This window comes from Phyllostomus hastatus, unplaced genomic scaffold (assembly GCF_019186645.2).
Source record: "Phyllostomus hastatus isolate PE091 unplaced genomic scaffold, TTU_PhHast_1.1 phas_contig_150, whole genome shotgun sequence".
Lineage (NCBI taxonomy): Eukaryota > Metazoa > Chordata > Mammalia > Chiroptera > Phyllostomidae > Phyllostomus > Phyllostomus hastatus.
The window spans coordinates 28,291,467-28,312,668 of record NW_025333611.1 but is presented as its reverse complement, the minus strand read 5'-3'; the positions used below and the strand labels follow the sequence as shown (position 1 = coordinate 28,312,668).

General features: G+C 57.2%; 1 protein-coding gene across 5 annotated transcripts in view; it reads left to right on the top strand.

The window, feature by feature from the left end:
• The window catches only part of CXXC5 (CXXC finger protein 5), a 33,203-nt gene extending 12,881 nt beyond the window's left edge, over nucleotides 1-20,322 (top strand). For all 5 annotated transcript variants that reach the window (XM_045825754.1, XM_045825723.1, XM_045825729.1 and 2 more), the window contains 2 exons: nucleotides 16,724-17,801; nucleotides 19,289-20,322. In XM_045825754.1, coding sequence (XP_045681710.1) covers nucleotides 16,884-17,801; nucleotides 19,289-19,333 — 963 coding nt within the window. In that variant the 5' untranslated portion in view covers nucleotides 16,724-16,883 and the 3' untranslated portion in view covers nucleotides 19,334-20,322. The remainder of the gene's footprint in view (nucleotides 1-16,723; nucleotides 17,802-19,288) is intronic.
• Nucleotides 20,323-21,202: the final 880 nt, after the last annotated feature.

Here is a 21,202-nt window from a genome sequence, read left to right as displayed (position 1 = left end):
TGGCGTGCTCTGGCCATGGCAGAGCTTATTGTGGGAGGGTGGGGAGGGGTGTAGAGGAGCTAGGAAGAGGACCGGCTGGAGAAGGAAAGCCATGGACAATTGATTTTTCCAGGAGACCCAAGTAGTCAGCTGCTTGCCCAGCTTGGCGTGGGGTCCTTGGGAGATTGGGGGGTGCCAGAGATTCGGGGAGGAATGAGACCCCCTTATCTAGTGAGTTGTGACCCAGGAGTATGTCTGCCCGTCCTCTCTGCTCACCCCGACACCCACTTTCCTCTGTCCCCTTGGTTCCCAAGCCCCTCATTATTTCCTCCTAGTTCTTAGTCTGCTGGCCTGCAAAATGGGTGCAGAGCTGGCCTGAGTACAGGGAGGGCCCGGGACACTGAGTTGGAGGGTTGCCTCTAAGCTTCGGCTGCCCATGGCGGCCGGGACCTGCCTGGCCTGGATGAGGCAGAACTGGGGGCATACCCATTTTTCATGTACTGGAAAATACACCATTTTTCGGATGAGAGAATTGAGTCCGATGGGGATGGCTTCATGGTCATCTAACACCCAGATTATAGATTATTCTGGGCCCATGGGATTAAGACAGCCCAACAGGGGTCAAGGGGCAGGTAGCTTAAGGCCTCAGCCCAGGTTGGCTTCCCCTTTCTGGCCACAGAGGTCTCTCCCATAAAGGCCTGGACAGTGGCCAGGGAGGGAAGAGGGGCCCAAGCATTCTTAGGGAAATAAAATGACCGTGGTCATGGTCCATGACCCTGAACCATGGACTCTGGAGTTGGGCAGGCTTGGTCACTGCCTGCTATGTAATCATGAGCCAGCCTGCCAACCTCTCTAACCTCACTTTTGCCACCTGTAAAATGGATCTGAACCTTATCTGTGTGTCTCAAAGCCACAGGACTTGAAGTAGATGGTGGGGTGTGCTTCTCATCAAGTCACACCTGGATCTCCAGCCCTTGCCCCCACCCCCCAAGTGTCTGCTCCAGCGAAGCTGGCATTTTCCTGGGAGTGGTGTCCCCACAACGTGGACTCTTTAATTAGAATGTTTTGGATTTGGCCTTCTCTGAAGCTGGTCTCAGATGGAGATGCTGAGGTGTGGGAGTAAGGAGGCTGACCACAGGGAAGGGGAGGGATGGGAATGGACTGGACCCAGGGCAGAAGGGCCTGGGCTTCTTGAGTGTCTGGACATTCCTGGGGACTTCACAGCAGGACAAAACAGAAAGGGCCAAGGCTCTCTCTGGCTGCTATCCCCCAGCACACAGCCAGGCCATACATTAGTCTCAGATAGGGACTTCCAGGTGGCAAATGGGGCCTTTGGAGGGTGTTGAGGAGCGTGGCACGTGCCAGTGTGGAAGAGCTGCTGGGGCTGTGGGAGACTGAAGAAGTGCCGACACAGAGCAGGCAGGGCTGGGGCACCAAGGAAGGAAAGGAAAGGTGGGCAGGAAGTAAGGTGTGTTCTTCCTGTGGCCAGAAAAGGAAGAGTAAGCCTGGACAGCTGAGTGCCGCCCTCTTTGTAGCCTTCAAATCTCTACTGTGTGCTCATCTCCCCATGTTCCTGCAGGTGAGCGGGGGAGGGGGATACTCTCTGTTTGTTTGGGGTTGAGGAAACCCGAGGCATGAGGGATTGTCAGACTCAAAGGCAAACAGTGGCCAGGCGGGGGCCACAACCTAGGTTCTCTGACACTCCAGGCTTGAGCTGTCCTTGACATTCACTCTTATGCTGGCTGATGATGACAGTAAAAATGGTAACTGAACTACTATTTATTGAATGCGTTTTGTATACTGGCTCTCTCCAGGACCCTGATGAGAGTGGGGCTGTCACTGTGTGCATTTCATAAATCAGGGAATGGGCTCAGCAAGGTCGAGCAACTTGCCTGAGATCACCTAGGATGGAGCCAACAGAGTGGAAGAGAAGCGTTACCTCGAAGCCCACGTGGACCGTTTCATGGCCTGCATCTCTGCCTCTGGAGGCTCCCACCCATCCCCCCGTGCTCACACACTATGAGTGATGTTCCTGGTTGGGCCAACCTCCCACCGCCCACCTATGCCCAGGCCCATGACTCTCTTAGGGACCTCTGCGGTGGCACTCCCCAGGTTTGAATGAAGAGGCCTTGGGAGGGTGAGCCCTGTTGCCTTGGCTTCTGCAGTGGATGTGGCTCACTGAGAGTGGGGTAGGGGTTGCTCCAGGGAGCAGCTTGCTGCCCTGCGGGATCTCCTGGCAGACAAATTCTGGGAAACTCCATTGTGACAGCCGCCTAGGGCCTGGTCAGGGTCACACACTGCCGCATCCCCTAACCTTCCACCTTCCTGGGGCTCTTTTGCCCTCTGGGGAGCCCTGCAGGGAGTCTCTGAGAGAGTGTCCTTGAGTTGAAAATACCTTCCTTTCTGTGCACAGGGACAGTCACAGTGACCCCACCCTCACCCCCAGCAGCGAGCTGGTTAGCCAAAGACAACAGACACAATGTGGCCCTGGGTTGGGGCTCACTAAAGGTCACTGAGTGGAGCTTATGTTGCTGGAAGTGGGGCTGGCCTCAAGTGGAGGAGCAGACTCTGGGTTTGGGGCTTTGTGCCCTCTGGCAAGTCACTTCGCCTTTCTGGTCTCAGCTTCTGCATCTGAAATGACTGAGAGTCTGCTCTGCATACTCTTGAGGCAGGGGTGAGTCACAGTCAGACACACCCACATGTCCTTCACCTGGCGTCCCCAGACCTCCTAGGTTTCTGCAGCCCCCTCATGCTAGCACAGGATCCAGGGGGAGCTGGGTGGGCTTTAGAGTTGGGCCAAGCTGAGTTTTAGTGCCCCCCCCCATCCACAACTTGGCTGACTTTGACCAGTCACTGCCCTACACAGTGCTGAACCTCAGTGTCCTCATCTGTGAAATGGGTGGACCATGGGGCCTACCTCTCTAGGATGATGTGGACAGAGCACCTGGCACCACAATGGTGGTGGCAGTATTGCCGTACCCCCAGCCTTGGTCACAGGGATTCTGGGAAGGAGACATTGCCAGTCTGCTGGCTCAGCTGGCTTGGCCACTGACCTTCAGAGCACCCAGGCTGTCAAGGCCACCTGACTGCCTGCTGGGCGGGCAGGCGGGTGGCAGCGGGGAGCGTCAGCCAGCTCCTCGCCTGACGCTGCCCTCCCCTGCTCCCACTCTCCTCTCCCTCTCTGCGCCTGTGTGTGAGCTAATTAATCTCAGCCCCTTTGGGAAATTAGAACGCTGCAGCCTCGGCCTCCTCAGCCTCAGTGCCTGTGCTGCTCCTGGGCCCTGCCAAGACCCACTGTGGTTTAGGGGCATGGGGTCGGGGATGGCAGTGGCAGGACGAGCTGCCCAAGCATGGCTCTCCCCAAGCCCCCCACCTCCTGGCTGGTAGAAGGAGGGCTCTGGCTTCTAAGCCCCCTCCTCTCCCCTACCAGACAGCATCCACAAGGACCTGGGCAGTTGCCCTGTTGGGGTGAAACCAACTCTCAGTGCCTCTTTGACTTGGGGCTGGTATGGTCACCTCCTCACCCCACATTCTGTCTCATTGTGGGGTCTTCATTGCCTGTCCAGCTTGAACTGATGGGGACATGTAATTGTAGAATTTTGCTTGGGAAATTAATTCAAAAAAGTTAATTAATTGGCAGTTCCGGAGGTGGCAGACTCCACGCCCAGCTGGTCCTACTGACGTTAGTGCTGACCTGCCTGAGACATGCGGCCTGTGGGGCAGGCCGGAGAGAGGGACCCCAGTGACCTGGCTGGGCAGCCCTAGGACAGGCAGCAGATGTGCAGGAGAGCGGAAAGTTCAGGCCAGTGTTGTGACCCAGAGTAGGCGCCCTGAAGGGGTTTGTCAACTGGACCTGATGAGATATGCTTGGCACCCTGGGAACTCAGCCACTTGCTTGTATAGTCAACAAGCCGTATCAGGCTCCTCCTGTGTGCCGACCCCAGTGTCTCAAGTGTCCCCAGTCGACATAGACCACTGAATGTTTTGTCCAATTCTTCTGAATCCCTTTTCTCAAGGAAATTTCTCTCGACCTATACCCAAAGGTTTTCCAGAGGGCTCGGGGCATTATTGGGCCCATTGTGCAGATGAAACAGCTGAGACTCAGAGAGGATGTGACTTGGCCAAGTCATTCAGCTTTATCCTCCAGCAGGATAGAGTAGGGGTCGTATAAAGCCTAGTCTCCTTCCCAAGAGCAGAACACTCCCATAGGCAGCCCCTCCCAAGTGTGGGTGACAGGAGCCTAGAAATTGACTCTTTCCCAAGCAGAAGGCCAGAGAACATGGCCAACCCTTTCACCCTGGCACCCCTGGAACCTTTGTGTCTCCTTCTCCCCACCCAACCCCACCCTCGGACACTTGTGTGTGCATATAGGGGCTTCCCCCACCACCCCACCCAATTCTTAGGATGACCCAGCTGGGCTGAGATGGGAGGATCCAAGCCCCAGGGCTCTAGGGCCCCTGATGACAGCAGCCCAGCCAAGTTCTAGTTTCTGGAGGAGTGGGGCTCGGTAGTCTTACCCAGACACAAGAAGGATTAAGGCTAGGGCAAGAGGTGGCTAGGCTGGGGACAGTTAAGGGATACTGACCGCAGGAGGCCAACAAGGTGAGGAACGTGGGCTTTTAAGAGCTTGTGTGGCCTTGGGCAGGTCTCTTAGAATCTCTGAACTGCATTTTCCTCGTCTGGGAAACAGAGACAGTCATGTCTCTGGTCAGAGGGCTGTGGTGGGGTGCAGGGAGGTATAGCTGCTTGACATGTCTGGCCTTGGCCCCAGGCTGGGTGGGAGAACAGGAAGCCAATGGGACTGGGTTGGCTCCAGGGCCTGAGATGCCAGCGGTGCGTGTGGTTGGGACAGGAGCGGGAGGACACAAGAGGAGGTGATATTTGTGAGGCACCCAAGAGCCACAGCTAGGAACCCAGAGTCCTGGGGCCTCTAGGGGGAGTCAGTCCATACAGCATCCGCTCTTGGATTTGTTCGGAGCACTGCCTCACCTCCAGGCTCCAGGCGGGCCCTGCAGTTAATTGTGTAGGCTTTACCTTTTATAGTGGTTCAGATGAAAGTGACCGTCATGGGCAGGCTGAGCTGAGCACTTTGTGTTCCATATCACCCTGATGTGGTCATTAGTTCTGGGTTTCTTCAAGGACTGACCCCTAGTCTTGGATTGAAGTGGGCCACACCCACTCCTTGAGAATCCTATGTGGGCTAGGTTATGGAGTCAGAAGAAGCTTCCTCTGCTCACCTCACCTCCTTCAAAAAGCCCTCCCTGGTGCCACCTCCTTTCACTGCCCTCCTCCCCCAACCCCAACCCATTAGGCCACTGGCTGAATGTTTGGGGTTCTCTGCATTGACTCTTAAACCTTTCTCTGTGAGTGTTTGTCCATTCCCCCACCCCAGCACTGGAAGCTCCCTGAGGGTGGGGGTCCATGGCATCTCTGTATCCCATGCTCAGCACAGGGTTAGTGCTGGACTTGGATTATAGGACTCCTCTTTTCCTGCTTTACATAAGGCCCTGTGAGGATGTTGCTCAGCCAAGGTCACAGCTTTTTGAGGGGCAGGGCTAACTTGGCCCGGGTGGGTGTGAGGCTGTTGGTGCCCTCTGGGGTCTCCCTACAGACCTCAGAGTCTTTCCAGACTTCTTTGGGCCCTGCAGCTCCTGATCCACCTGGCAGGCAGTGTTGTGGGTGTCCAGCCTTGAGCCCTGTGCCCCTGAGAAGTTAGGGAGTGAGGAGTTCTGGCATCTCCCAGCCTCAGTTTCTTTATTTGTAAAATTGGGAACCCTGGTACCTCTTCCTGCTTGTGCTTGGTGGGGAGGTGATTAAAACAAATAATGGATGCCTGGAACTTAGTAAGAACTGGAGTGTTCCCTGTCGTTATTATTACTAACACTTATTTTTTTACCACCACATTATTATTCATGCTCTCCGGGCCCCAGCAGCTGCAGTGGCTCTGGGCCTGGGCAGAGCTCTGGTCTGCAAGAAGTTGCAGTTTCTAATTAGTGCGTGGCCCAAGGAGAGGGTCTGGGTTCTCTATTTTTGCTAGAGGATCCCACCTGCCCAAGGCTTCCCCAGCCCGTCATCCACTGGGCTAGGGTTGTGACCCCTCTCCAGCCTCAGGTAGGGGGCCTGGCTCCAGGCAAAAGCCTCCCCAAATTTCCCCTGCCACTCCCTCCGCCTCGCAGACCTCCAGGGCCATGAATCATTTATGAGGCAAAAATGAAACCAATTAAGGACAAACTTTGAAAGCCTCTAATTGCTGTGCCTGGTGGCACCGAGGAATGAGGGGAGGCAGGCCAGCCCGGTGTGGAATCTCCTTGGCCCGGGCCTTCCCAGGCCTCCTGTCCCACCGCGTCGCAGGGCGCCATGGCTCCCCGCCGCCTCCCGGCCGGCCGCGGATGTGCCTGCGCAGCTCCGGCTCCGGCGGCGGCGGCTGCGTCTGCCGCTCCGGCGCCCGCCCGGGTCCCAGGCCGACTAATTAGGGCCGGCTCCCCTCCCCGCGCCGCCCGCTCCAGGCCCGAGGTGATGGCGGCTGTTCCTGCCGTTCTGGGGCCCATGACCCAGAGCTGGCCGCGTTTCTCCAGGCGGGAGCCAGCTCTGCTCGCCTGGCTTAACCCAGACAAGCCCAGGACGCCCTGTCCTTGAACTGGGAGGTTGGGGTTCCCTGCGCCCCCACCACAGGGTACAGGCTTGTGTCAGCTCTGGGCAGCGCTAGGGTACATAACTTGGACAATCCCATTCAGTCTCAGGGAGAGAGACGCTCATCGCAGGCAGCGGCTGGGAGAATGACTGATGAGATGGAAGCTGGGGGACACAGGGGAAGGAGTAGGATGGGGTGGGCCAAGCTCCTGAGGCGCTGCCTTTGTGCACAGGATCCAGTTCTTTCTCAGTTTTGCCACAAACACAGTGATCTTATGCAGATTCCTTAGCCTCAGTTTCCCCCCCTTGTAAACTATTAGGACTGACTAGTTTTCTTCTGGATTTGGGAGCTAGGTTTATATTTGCCCCCTGTTCCCCTCTCTTGGGGGCTGCTGAAGGGATTCAGGCCTGGGGCTGGTGTTATGGACCCAGCAGGGCCCACTCCACTGCCAGGAGCCCTGGGCACCAGTGACCAGCCTGCTCACTGTGCTGAAGGCCAGGCAGGCCCTGGGCACTCAGGCACGTTGTTTGCTGAAACCGAATTTCTGTGCTTGTGTTTTTCCATAATTATATTAGCAGGTGGGATTTTTCCTCGGGGAAGCGGTGGGAGGGGGAGCACCATGGCAGTGTCCCCCGCCCGCTCTGAGCGTGAGCTCACACGGCTCTGCCCGCCTGCCCGCCCGCCCGTAATGATTTTTTAATTATGCAGCCAGTGCTCGGAATTGCTAATCCACCTCCAGCCCAGCATCCCCTCCTGCAGCTCATACCCCAACCCCTCGCTGGTGTCCCCAGAGTGGTGGTGCCCCACCCCACACCCATCATTGATGCCCGTGCCCCGGACCACAGCACAGCGGGAGAGAGGGTAGGCCAGGAAGGGCTGAAGGGCCACTTCTTCAGCTGCAAGTGAAAGAACTTTGTTGGGGGGGAGGCCTGTGGCTCTCTTTGTCGTCCCCAAGCCTGGCCGCAGCATGGCTTGCACCAGCTAGGACAGCCATGGCTTTGGAAGGGGTCAGGGGAGTTATTGGTGCCCGCCCCGAGGTGACGTGGCCACACCCACGTCAGGAACATTAGCCCATCTCTCCAGCCTTGTGTGGCCCGAAGAGACACACACAAAAGTATGATCTTTGTCTCTGTCACACTCACACATTTTGCTTCCCTTTTCCCCACACACTCGGTCTCACAGTTACACAGCACAACATCACCCTCGTCCTTTCTCGTACATACGGGCACACCTGGGGGCCAGGGCACCGTCCGGAGACCCGTGCTGTCTTCCCTGCCCTGCAGTGGCCCTGCCCCCACTCCCCTGTCTCCATACCCTCCCACCCCCACCTCTGACTAGGAACACTCAGGTCTCCCTGCTCCCACCTGGTGGGGTGGCTTCCTGTGGCTGGGGCCTGCTTGAACCTCCATCAACCTGGCCTGGGGGAGGTAGCAGGGGGTTGGGGGGTGTGCTGCAGCACTGTGGCGGCGGCTCCTCTCCAGGCGCCCAGCTGTGGCATCTGTCAAGGTCAGATAGCAACTCCGGAACCAGCCGGCTGGGCCCCATGGCCCCTCTCGCCTCATTATTTTTGTGTTCCGGGGCTGCGGCGACACCTCCCTCCCTCCCTCCTCCTCAGTCTCCCGCCTCTTGCCTGCCTCCCCCACGCCTCTGCAGGGAGGGCCTGCGGTCTGGGGGCTTTTGTTTTCCAGTTTTTTCCACGCTCAGGCCAGGCAGTCTGGTAGACACTGGCCAGGGCTGTTGGGTTTTGAGCACAGACAAGGCAGGTGCCACCCTCATGACTAGGACAGGCTAGTGAAACACTGGGTTGGTTTCTCAGGGGCACAAACTGAACCTGGGCGGAGCCCAGCCCCACCACAGCCCCAGCGCACCTGTGGGCAGCTTCCTGTTTCCACAGGGGCCCCAGCACCTGGCATCAGTTCCTGTGTACATCAGCCCCATCCCAGCTGGGCCTCAGACTCCCGTCCCAGACCCCTCAGAGGCCCTGATACTGCTCAGTCTGCACACACGCATACAACAACACACACACACATTAGTGTACACATTGCGGAGATGTGTTGACACTCATAAGCTGGAAGAACCCACAAATATATAGCCTGCTTGTCCAGCCGTAAACCGTGTATACTATGTGCTGGTACACACTGTGGGGCACACAGACACATCACTGATGTAGATAGCACACATTTCACTTGTACACAGGGGTCACACAAAGACCTCTGCCTACACTGGTGTATAAGCCCCATGTCTACATCAGTGCTCAAACCCATAGAGAGTGACATCTGAGACTGTACCATGCACCTGGGCACACCTACAGCCCCCAGACACTCTTATGCATGCAGCATTCACCTGGGAGGTCTGACACACCTCCCAGACGCGTACACTCAGATATCCTTGTCCACAGTGCTGCTCCTCACGATGCACACTCCAGCCTGAGCTCGCATCCCTAGGGCTTAGTGTTCCTGGAGCACAGTCACACCACCTAAGGGGCTTTTGTCCCCTGAAATGCTGAAGTGAGCTTGATGCCTCCACCTTGATGTGCTCTGTGTTTCCAGAGAGCCCCTGGACAGGGAAAAATGGCAGCTGACAGATGGCTGCCCTGCTCACCTGGCCAGCCTCTTTCTGTGCACCACCTTGAGCCCAAGAGCACCAAGATGGAGTGGGATGGGGTGGGGGTTCCAGGTGGGTCACGATGGACTTGGTGACTGCTGGCAGAGAGGGCAGGCTTGGGGCTGGCCTCCAGGCACTGTCTCTGGGTCCTTCTGCCTGCCCCCAGCTCCAAATTAGGGTGTGTAAGTGTTCGGGAGATGAGATGTGGGCAGACTCCAGGTCCCCCAGGGTCTCCGGGGTAGCCCTGGCCATCTTCTCACTTCCTCCTCCAGCTGTGGCCTGCTGTGACCGCCCCTGAAAGGGGGAGGTAACTGGAGGTTTAGCAGGGGCAGGGCCCCCACCCCCCCAGGAAACTCAAAACCCTGGGCCAGCCGCGGGTGGCGGGTTGGGGCAGGCACAAAGAGGGCCTCTGTGCGGCCCGGCTGGGCTGCCCACAGGATTCTGGGGGAGGAGGCAGGAGCCAGTTTCCGTCCCATTCTGCTTCCTGCGGAGGCCGCCGGAATGCCCGGAGCTCTGGCCCAGCCTGGCCCGTCCGGCCCACCCGCAGCCCCTTCCCCTGTCTTTTCCTGGGCCTTAGGGTACAGCTGCAGACTTTTCTGCACCAGTGCCCTAACATGTTTTGACCAGAGCCTGAGAGTCAGGACCCATGGGAAACTTAGGGGGTTCCCCTAGACTGAGGGCTGAGTAACCAAAACCCCTCCCTCCGTGTGCCTCAGAGCCTTTGGCCAGTGTTGGAGAGCCAGGCCCTGGAGTTACACAGACCTTGTTTCAAGTCCTGACACTGCCACCACTTGACCTCGTGACCTTAGGCAGAACTTGTGACCTTAGGCAGGTGACTTGACTTCCCTACACCTCAGTTGCCTCATCTGTAAATGGGGGTAATACTAGAATTACAGAGAATTCGGTGGAAAAAAAGCATGCAAAATGCTTAGCACCTGGCAGAGAGTAAACACTCATTATTAGGGCCCGCCATCATCAGGACATCTGGGAAGATGGAGGCAGGTGGGGGCCGGATGCTCCTCGCCCCAGTAGACCTCACGTCAGCTGGGGCTTGGTCCCCACCCTGTGACCTGCCCCAAACCCTCTCTAGTCTTAGTTTCCCTAGCTGCAAATCACAGCAAGGGCCAATTTAGGCCCTGTGGGGCCCTCCCAGGATTTGGAGAGTGGGAGGGGTTACTCTCTGGAGTCTTTTTTCAGTATCTCTCTACCTCTTTCTGCATGGGCCCCTCTGAGATAGCGACTCCTGCAGTTTGGGGTGAGGAACAAGAACCATTTTACGATGGGAAACAGGTTCAGCGTGGGACGGGGTGGGGGGGTGAGTCTTGGTCAGTCATCAGGAAGGGAATGGATGGTGACACAAACCTAGACCTCAGGACTCCAGTCCCCTAGCCAGTCGTGACACTCACCACCAAGCCCCAGAAGGACAGACACCCCTGTCCCCCGATTCCTTGTCCCAAGCATCTCTGGCTAGCCTCCCCCATCTCGCCCAGTGGTGAGGCCCACCAGGAGGGAGGGCCTAAGTAAGTGTGTGGGCCCCGATCCCATATTGGTGCCATCTCAGGCATCACCACTTTGAGGCATGTTAGCTAAGATCCAGGGGCTTTTGAATGGGGAGGGCATCATTTTCTCTATATCACAACTGCCTCTCAAATTGCCTGCCCTAAAAGGGGCAGTAATAGTACTTCGGAAAGTGTGAATGAGGATTCCGTGAGACAAGGCGCGAACAGCGTTTGGCACACAGTGGGGCCTCCGTGCATGTTAGCTCTTATCCTTGTGCTCCCAGGTTACAGGTCGGGAAACTGGCTCAGTGGCCATATGCCAAGGTCACCCAGCAAGGAAGGGCTCTTCTTGTTCTTTGGCTCTTCCAGAGAAGAAACCAGGCTGTTTAGGAAGGCCTTGCTCTATCAGAGGTGCCCCAGGCTCTGCATCTCATTCTCTAGAGCCCCAGGTCAGGGCACACCACCCACCTGCCACAGCGTTCCTGCACATGAAATGGGCTGACCCCCTCTTCCAGCTGTTTTGGGAGTTTTCTGAGGTAGAACAGAGCCCCATGTACTCTTGAGGTTTTCCCAGCAGCATGTTTCAGTCCCAGGCAAAGGGCCTGTACCTGCCCTGGGCGGAGTGGTGTAAGAGCGTCACGGGGTATGGAGTCCAGGAAACGTGATGCAGGCCCCCTACAGGCCCCAGGTTCCGTCCTTGGCTGTCAATTTCAGGGTAGTAGTCTTGGGGAGACCCACTAGGTGTTGAGGGCACGTCCCACCCCAGGCCACCTTCTGGGTACTTAGCACTGGTCAGTGTGTGCGTGTATGTGTGTCCATCCATAGCTGGATATGTGCTCTGCTCTGCAGCCAGGTTTGCGATTCCCCCAGCCTCCAAGGCCAGTGTCCCATGTGCATCTCCTTGGGCCTGAGTGGGGCTTTTGTTCCCTCTGGAAACTCCCCAGGCTGAATCATGGAAATCAGAGATGGAAATACCCCCCCCTACACACACACACACACACATCCAATTGCTCAGCTTGGTTCAACCACTATAGCCTGTGGTCTGCCCTCCCTGCCACCACTGGCCAGCCTGCCATTAGTCTGTCTGTCCATCTTGCCTCCCTTAGAAGCCAAGGAGACCAGCCCACCAAAGTGGGTGGAGGAGTGTAAGGGGGTGGGTCAGGGGTGTCAGGAGTGGACATGGAGCTGCGGAAGAAGGGTGCGATGAGCCAGGGTATACAGGTCTGCAAAGTTGGCCTGCCCAGGCTACGGCAGCTCGGGCTCCCCTGCAGTAGTGCCTCAGGGTCCGGAAGGCTCCGCCGAATTGCAGCTTCCTCCAGGAGGCCTTCCCGCAGCAGGAGGGACAACTGGGAGGTTGCTCCAGCCCAAAAAAGAAGTAGGGGGTGGGGTTCGGCCCCTTGCTCACACTCTGCCCTTGGTAGTGGTAATGGTTGCACAACTCTGTAAATTTACTAAAAATGATTGAATTATTCGGCCACTTATAAATGGCTGAATTTTATAGTAGGTGAACTATATCTCAGTAAAGCTGTTTAAAAATTGCTGCCCTTGATCTCAAAGCCCTGCTCTGTTAAGACCCTGCCAGTCTTGCAGGCACACCTCACACCTACTTCTCCATTTCTTAGGGACCCTCTCAGGCTGGTGTTCCCTCTGGGAACCTCTCCTCATTTTTAACTCTCAGGCTGGTGGTCCCTTCCTTCAAGACGGTCCTTCACCCCATGCCCTACTCAGTTCCCTTCCCGCTCTCATTGCACTTCGGGTGGCCCAGCTCCTGTGCACCCCTCTAGGAGGGCCTGTGTCCGACACGGTCTCCCAGTAGCCCAGGGCATGGGGCTGCTGTTGGGTGGCTCTGGGGCTGTGTGCGACCCAATGTCTGGAACATCTCTCTTCGGGCCACAGTCTGTATGTCTGCGAACTCATGGCACCATCCCCCCCCCCCCCACACACACACAGTGCCCCACCCCCTGCTGTCTAGCTCCAGGGGCTCAAGACAGAGCCCTACTAGGGGGTGAATCCTGGCTCCTCTGGGGCTGAGGGTAGAGTGGAGGTAAGTGAAGGCTGCCACCTCTGGTGACCTCACTGTCATTATGATGTCACTGGTCTAGCATTCTGGGTTCCTACCTGGATATTTCCAAGTCCCCCAGGTGGGGGTACTCCCCTGGGGTCTGTGACAGCTCGCCCCCTGACTATGTAAAGGTGACAGGCACGGTAACAACTCTAGGGGGTGGGGGCAGTCTCAGGGTGGCTGGGTCACCTTGCCCTGGGCTAGTCAGTTGCCAACATGAGCAGAGGTGGTCACCAGGGCAGGGTGGCAGCTAATACTTGAGCTCTGGGTTCAAGTTCTACCTCAAAGAGCACTAGCTATTTGACCTTTTCCTGGCAGCGCAAAGCTCTTTGAGCCGCCATTTTGTCATCTCTAAAATTGGTTAATGGTTCCTATTTCCCAGGTTCTGGGGAGCAGTTAAGGAAAGAGAGGGGATGAGCAGAGCACAGGCGCACAGCAAATGCTAGCCGGTGTAGCGCCCGTCAGTCAGTTAAGGGAACCTGAGTGTCACTCGGTGGTGGGAGCTGGTTAGAGAAGGGCAGGGTCCGCGTCATCTGTGGCTGACCAGGGCTGGAGCTAGAGGCAGAGCATGACCCCACCATCAGGAAAGTGGCCCCAGCTTTGATTCTCCCTCTGTGCCTAGCTCAGCCAGTGAGCCTGAGCCCCCAGGAAGTTGGGTCCCATGACCAGGCCCTGGGGCCTCAGGCCAGAATGGGGCCCAAAGGAGGTGGGTCTCATCTGGTCTCCCCCAAACCTCCCCCTCTGCCTCCCTCACCTGTGGGCATGTCCAGCTGCTTTCTCTTGGTCCCCAGGTCCCTGAGTCTGGGATTCTCCCCCCAGGGCTCCGTCTCCATGTCCCTTGGACTGAGGTTGGTGCCCTGAGTCTCTGTGAACCCGGCCCCCCAGTGTCTGCTTCCCATGATGTTGTGTCCTCTATTTTTGACCCTTGCCCTGTTCTGTCCGCATCCTCTTCTCTGACCCACCCCTCTGGTTCTGTCTCGTGATCCTCTGTCCCCCACCACCTGTCTCTCTCCTTCTGCCCCCATGTCCCTCTGCCCCCCAACTCTCTACGACTGGTTCCCCCCTCACCCCCGCCCCCAGGCTCTGTCCCGCCCGTCAGCCCCTGGTCCCAGCTCCCGGCCGCCCGGCTCCTGCACGGACAAAGGGGTCCTTTGTGGCCTGACCGCGCCTGGCGGGGCGGCGGGGCGCTGGCTCCACATTGCTGATGAAACGGAGCCCTTTGTTGTCCCTCCTCAGGCGCAGTATTTCTTTTTGGGGGCTGGATGCGTTCCTGGCAGGGCCGATGATGGATGCGCCCGCCGCCGCCCGCCTGCCCGCCAGCTTTCCCTCCCGCTCATTCCCGCTCCGCTTCAACGCAGCCCCGGCTCCTCCCCTGCTGCCTTGGCACTGCCAGGCCCTTCCTGGCCTGGGAAGGGTTGCTGTGTGCCCTGCAATGGAAGGCTGAGGCCTGGGAGATGGTCTTCTTTTTATGTCTTCCTGTTCCATGACTCAGGCACATGGGTCCTGTGGTCAGGGGTCCACTGGGACCAGGGCATCAGCTTTTTCCAGGGTCTGAGGGAGAAGATGATCCAGGTACAGGGGCAGATTTGGAACATCCTAGGGACAGGGCCTTGGGGACTAAGATGTTGGTTTGAGGACAGTTACCCTGCATGCCAGTCCCCCTCATGTATACCCCCCACCTTCAGTGTCTGTGGCTGACAGACCACAGTGTTCTGTCTGCAGCACCTGTTCAGTGACATATCACGTCCTCTGGTCCTGAGCTCAGCATGTCCCAGGACCTAGCGGGCTGGGAGAGGGTCGTTCCTGAGGAAGGACAGAAAAATGGAAGATCAGAGAGATTCAAAGAGAGGGCCTGAGCTGAACAGAACATGAGGTTTGGTCCCCACCATGAGAGACTCAGGATGGAGACAAAAGCAGGGAGGTTCAGCCAGAGCGCCAGCCCTGAACGTAGGCTGGGCTGTGTCGGAGGGAGCTGACTTCTAATTGACCTGCCAGCCCCGCACACAGAGCCAGATCCTGGAGCTGGGAAGAGGGAGGGGGAGTTGAGCAAGAGCAGAGTTAATGCCGCTATCGATTTCTGCCACCAGCCAGCAGGCCGCAGAGGCGGGGGACACGCACAGGGGCTAGGGCGCAGACCGCCCCCCTCCCCAGCTCTCCAACCCGAGGGCGCCTGCCTTCTCCTGTCTGGGGCTGCTAGGAATGTAGCCCAGGGCTGGGTTGTTGAGCTCACATAGGCAGGGGCTGGGCAAGTTGACCTGGAGTGATGGTCTCTGGGCCTGATGTCAGCGGTCCTAGTCCCAAGAACCTAACCAGGGTCACTGATGCCTGGAGGGAGATTCTGATCTCTGAGGAGAAAAGCCACAGAGCTAACCTGGTCTTGGCCCTTAGGAGGTAGGGTGGAGCACAGCTGTCCTTGGGGATGCATGACCTGCTTCCTCTTACTACAACCCTGACGTCCATGACATCCGAAGCCCAGCCTGGAGAGGCTTTCCTTGGTTTGTCCCGGTGGAATCTGCCAGCGTGCCCAGTTCTTCCTCACCATTCATCTGCCTTCACTAGGGCAGGGCAAGGAGTGTCTGGTTTTCTGCTGACACCTGCCATTTGCTTCATCCTGGAGATAGAGTGTTTCCCTTTCCTATACTTGCTCCTCCTTGTTCCCACTCCTTAGCGGTCTTGGGGCAGGGGCTCTGCCTGCCTGGGGCCTCGGTTCCTCCCTCAGTAAGTGCAGAGGGTTGGACTAGATGACCTTCCAGGACAGGCTGAGTCCTATGACTGGGGGATGGTGGGGTTGCCTGGGGACAAAGATGCAGTGTGTGCTGCCCCCAAGCCCAGGGCGGGACAGGCCCAGCCAGATGTGTGCCTCCTCCTTGAGCAGCCAGCTGCTTGTGCTGGGCCCTGTCCTCCCGCCTCTCTCCTGGGGGTTGCTGGGCCAAGGCAAGCAGACAGGGAAGGAGTGCTAGAGAGCCAGGGCCGATGAGGAAACTGCCGCTCCGCTGCATCTGGAAGTTCCTCCGAGAGCTCCTGGCCAAGGAGCCTGGCTGCTCACGTGCCTTAGTTTTGGGGCCTGCGCAGAACAGGCTCTGTCCTGGGAAGGGTCACATCTACCCTCACTTCCAACCTGCACCAGCCAGAGGTTTCCCTTGCCCACATCCAGGTCCATCTGGGAGCCAAGCTGGAGCACAGCGGTGAGGCCTGAGTAGAGGCAAGAGTGGCGTCCGAGGTCTGGGAGTGAGAAGGAAGTGTGTGCCGGTGTGTGTACAAGTGTGTCCCCCATTCTTGCAGGCGAAGGCTTGTCCTCTGGCACCATATCCCACTGCCCTCTAGCAGCAGGGTTCATGCTCCTTGAAATAAGATTTCTGAGCTCTGTTTGGCAAACTCTTAAACAAAAGCAAATCTAAAATTTCCTTTACCTGCAGGACTTCCCAGAGCCTTGAGACCATTGATATGTGATAGGAATAGCAAATGAGGATCCAGGGGCAGCTTTCCATACTTCAAGGTCTACACCTTCTGTCGATCTACCCTCCAGAGGCTTTTCCAACTCCTCTTCTCCATAGTTGGGTCAGGGAAGGAAGATTAGGAAACATCTCCAGCTCTCTCCTCTTAACCCAGGAAGAACTGCCTGCCTCCATCAGGTCAGTGGGCATAACCTAGCGGCTGCCCTGGCTGTGGAGAGCAAGCTGAGCTATGTGGTGTGCCCATGGGGTAGTCATTTCTCCCTCATCTATAAAATAGGGTGTTACTAGCCACTACCTCACAGGGTTCTTGTGAGTCTCAACTGAGATAGTACAAATGAAGAATTTCCGATGAGGGGTGGTAGGTAGGGGCTCACACATACTAAACAACTGGTTGGGCTTGTGGTTGTTACAATGGCAGTACGGTTGGTGGTGGTGGTGGTAGAGGAGGTGGTGTTCACCACAGCCCTGACCCTGTGTCCTCTTGTCCTGACAGAGTGAAGACACTTCCACGTGGACGCCCGACCATGTGCCTGCCCTGAGCATCGAGACCCACCGGGCATCTCTGTTGTGGGCAGCAGGGCCCAGTGCTTGTCTGAGGACCCTCGGTAGTTGGCAAGCTCCCCCAGCAGCGGGGTCTGGGCCTCGGCCCCACCATGTCGAGCCTTAGCAGTGGCTCCCAGGACACCAGCGGCAGCAGCAGTAGCAACAATGCCAATGGCAGCAGTGGCAGTGGCCCCAAGGCAGGAGTGGCTGACAAGAGTGCAGCGGTGGCCACTGCTGCACCAGCCTCGGTGGCAGATGATGCACCACCCCCTGAACGTCGGAACAAAAGCGGCATCATCAGTGAACCCCTCAACAAGAGCCTGCGTCGCTCCCGCCCTCTCTCCCACTACTCTTCCTTTGGGGGCAGTGGGGGCAGTGGTGGTGGCAGCATGATGGGCGGGGAGTCTGCCGAAAAGGCTGCTGCAGCTGCAGCCGCTGCCTCCCTGTTGGCCAATGGGCACGACCTGGCGGCAGCCATGGCTGTGGACAAAAGCAACCCTACCTCAAAGCACAAAAGTGGTGCTGTGGCCAGCCTGCTGAGCAAGGCTGAGCGGGCCACAGAGCTGGCAGCCGAGGGACAGCTGACGCTGCAGCAGTTCGCACAGTCCACGGAGATGCTGAAACGCGTGGTGCAGGAGCACCTACCGCTGATGAGCGAGGCTGGCGCGGGCCTGCCCGACATGGAGGCTGTGGCAGGTGCTGAAGCCCTCAATGGCCAGTCCGACTTCCCCTACCTGGGCGCCTTCCCCATCAACCCAGGCCTCTTCATCATGACCCCGGCGGGTGTGTTCCTGGCCGAGAGCGCGCTGCACATGGCGGGCCTGGCCGAGTACCCCATGCAGGGTGAGCTGGCCTCAGCTATCAGTTCGGGCAAGAAGAAGCGGAAACGCTGCGGCATGTGCCCGCCCTGCCGGCGGCGCATCAACTGCGAGCAGTGCAGCAGTTGTAGGAACCGAAAGACTGGCCATCAGATTTGCAAATTCAGAAAATGTGAGGAACTCAAAAAGAAGCCTTCCGCTGCTCTGGAGGTAACGGCGCCTTAGAGGGAGGTGTGTGGGCTCTTGTGTCTGTCTGGCAGTCCAAACCCACCCCCAGCCCCACCTTTCCTGCCTGCGTGTGGGTCTGGGGGAAACCCAGCCAATCCCTGGGATCTGGGGTTCTAGGCCAGCCTTTGAGACACCAGCTCACTGCCCCCAAAATCAGAGCCACATCCTGACATCCTATTAGGCTGTAGTTTGCAAGGCAAGCATAAAACTCCAGGCAGGGGCCTAGCATTCCCAGCCAGGACCCCAGCATTCTGAACACCCTTCTGGAGTTCTGGGTCCGGTATTGAGATTCCCATACACATCCTAAGTCTCCAACTTTCACACATGTCCTAAAGCTTCCTGTCTGTGACCTGAGGTTCTGGGACTCTCCCCCGTCCCGTTTGACAGGGATCTTCCCGTGGGCCCTGCGGCTTTGAGAGGTCACCCTTCGACTTGTCCCTCCAGAGCCCAGCCTTTTTCCCAAAGCCACCTAAGGCGAGAGCAGCTCCAGTGCCGACAGCCCTGCTCTGAGGCCTAGAAAACCCTGGGTCTAGGCACCTAGCTAACAAATTTGGGGTGTCTTGGGGCCCCAAGATCAGTCTGGTCACACAGCTAATGGCTCCGGATCCTATGGGCCTGGAGTTAGGGGGTGAGCCGGGGATGTGGGCAAGGCCTGTCCACTATGGGATTGGCTTAAAGAAGGCCAACTGGTTCCCATGTTGCTTTCTCCCCGCCTCGTGGCTGGGCCTGTCCCCGTGCCCCCAGCTGTGGCAGCCTAGTTGTGGTGCCAGGCCTGGGTACAAAAGCATCTTTTCAGCCTGCTCTCACTGCCCTGTCCCCACCCCTCTATGAGTGGGCTTGATGCAAATGTCCAGAATTGTTGGAAAACAATGGCATCGCAGCCGTGGCTACCCGCCCCCGAGTCCCAAACCTCACACATCTGCTCTCCTGCCCAGAGAACACACCTGTATGCGCACAAAGGCACCCACTCTGGTCTGGTGTAGACGCATACTGCCCAGTGCATGGAGACGTAGCCTGTTAATAAATACAGCAGGTATCCTTCCCTCCCACCACAGCTCCAAACACACCACACACTGTAGCGGAGCTCAAGGCGTACATCCAAAAACGTGTCCAGTGCACATGCTTACATGTTCATTCGACAGAAACTTGCAAACAGCTCCCAGATGCCCCACAACCGCCTGGCGCTTGTGGCCTTTGGACCAAGGGAAGGGGTATGCCTGTCTGGAAGGAGGGCTCCTGGGCACAGTGGCTCAGGGGGCCTCAGGGAGCTCCAGGCCCTTCAACGACCCAGTAGGTCAAGGCTCCTTCTCTGGCCTGGCCAGGATGGCGGAACTCCACAGGGTGGCTGGCTGCCTTTACTCCATGCCCATCCCTCCACCATGAGACCGGCCACGGGGAACGTCTTTGCACCAGGCTCAGCTGGACCCTGACTGAACTCTCTCCTTGTTTTTGTCTCCCGCCCCCGCCAGAAGGTAATGCTTCCGACAGGAGCCGCCTTCCGGTGGTTTCAGTGACGGCGGCGGGAACCCAAAGCTGCCCTCTCCGTGCAATGTCACTGCTCGCGTGGTCTCCGGCAAGGGATTCGGGCGAAGACAAACGGCTGCACCCGTCTTTAGAACCAAAAATATTCTCTCACAGATTTCATTCCTGTTTTTATATATATATTTTTTGTTGTCGTTTTAACATCTCCACGTCCCTAGTATAAAAAGAAAAAGAAAAAAAATTTAACTGCTTTTTCGGAAGAACAACAAAAAGAGAGGTAAAGACGAATCTATAAAGTACCGAGACTTCCTGGGCAAAGAATGGACAATCAGTTTCCTTCCTGTGTCGATGTCGATGTTGTCTGTGCAGGAGATGCAGTTTTGTGTAGAGAATGTAAATTTTCTGTAACCTTTTGAAATCTAGTTACTAATAAGCACTACTGTAATTTAGCACAGTTTAACTCCACCCTCATTTAAACTTCCTTTGATTCTTTCTGACCATAAAATAGTGCATAGTTTGCCTGGAGAACCCACTCACGTTTATAAAGAGAATGTTGATGGCGCCGTGTTGAAGCCCCTCTGTATCCATCCACATGGGCAGAGCTGCCTTGAGGAGCTCACAGAAGGGGAGGGAGCAGACCCCCCTACCCCCAGGCCCAGGCCAGGTGTGCTACACCCACGGTCCCCACAGTGGGATCCCCCCACCCCAACAATGATTCTGCAGAAATGAAAGTTTTGTTTGTTTATCCACTGAGATCTGGGGAGCCCATGTCTCGACAGCTCTGATCCTGGCTACTTCCCTTAGAGGAAACAAGTCCCTTCTTTCCCGCCTGGCCAATGGCGACAGAAGAAAGGGCTTCTTTCGGTGGTCCCCTGCCAGTGGGGGTGGGTGCCCAGGGGGTCCCCCTCGGCCTGGGCCTCCCTGCCCGTGGCCAGCTTCCTGCTGATGAACATGCTGTTTGTATTGTTTTAGGAAACCAGGCTGTTTTGTGAATAAAACGAATGCATGTTTGTGTCACGAAGCACTGCTCGCTTCTTGCTCTCTGGTTTTGGGGGCTGTTACTGGGCAGGGGTTGTCTGGGACCACCTTGGGAAGGAGGAAGAGTCACCCAGGGACATTTAGAGGGGGGATCTCTTGAGAAGTTACACCCTCTGGATCCACAAGGGGGGCAAGCAGGAGCAGCCTACCCGGATGGCTGTTAATCTGGCAGTGGCTGGTACTAGAGCACCTCACCTGCCTGTCTGTACCCCCACCTCAGAACCTGGGGGACCTTCGTTCACCTGGGGCCACCTTCTCCACCTGAATTCAACAGCACCCTGTCAGTGCAAAGCAGCCAGGGGGTGGGGCCTGAGTTGCCTGTTCAGGTTCTTACCTCTCCTTACTTGCAGGGATCTAGAGCTCCCCCAACCACGGATGTGAGTCCCTAGGGAACAGTTTTAGCCCAGGTTCACAGGGACCTGGCTGTACCCAGCATATACACAGAGACCCCCACACACCCCTCTCTAGGCCTGAGGGCTCTTGGACTGGGTCCCAGGGTGTCCCTGGCTTTAAGAAAGTTTGCTGGCACAAGGTTGTCTGGGACCTCAGAGGCCAGAGGACTGGGGAAGTCACCCGCAGAGCCATGTGGTCTGGGCCAGGGTAGCCCCCTGCACGGCAGAGGCTGGCCTGCAGGATAAGGCCTATCTACTTGACAGGGAGGCCTTCCTCCCACCCAGCTGCTTTGAGCCTGGCTAAGACAGAGGCTAGACTTGAGGAAGTACTTCCTGAAGATGTTGGGCCTGGCTTCAGGTGGGTGAGGGCTTTCAGGATGAGAGAAGGGGCAACTTCTGAAGCTGAGTGAGCAGAGAGGTGGGACAGTCGGGACGTCTTTGTCATTGTTTCTGGGAGGAGGAAAAGCAGCC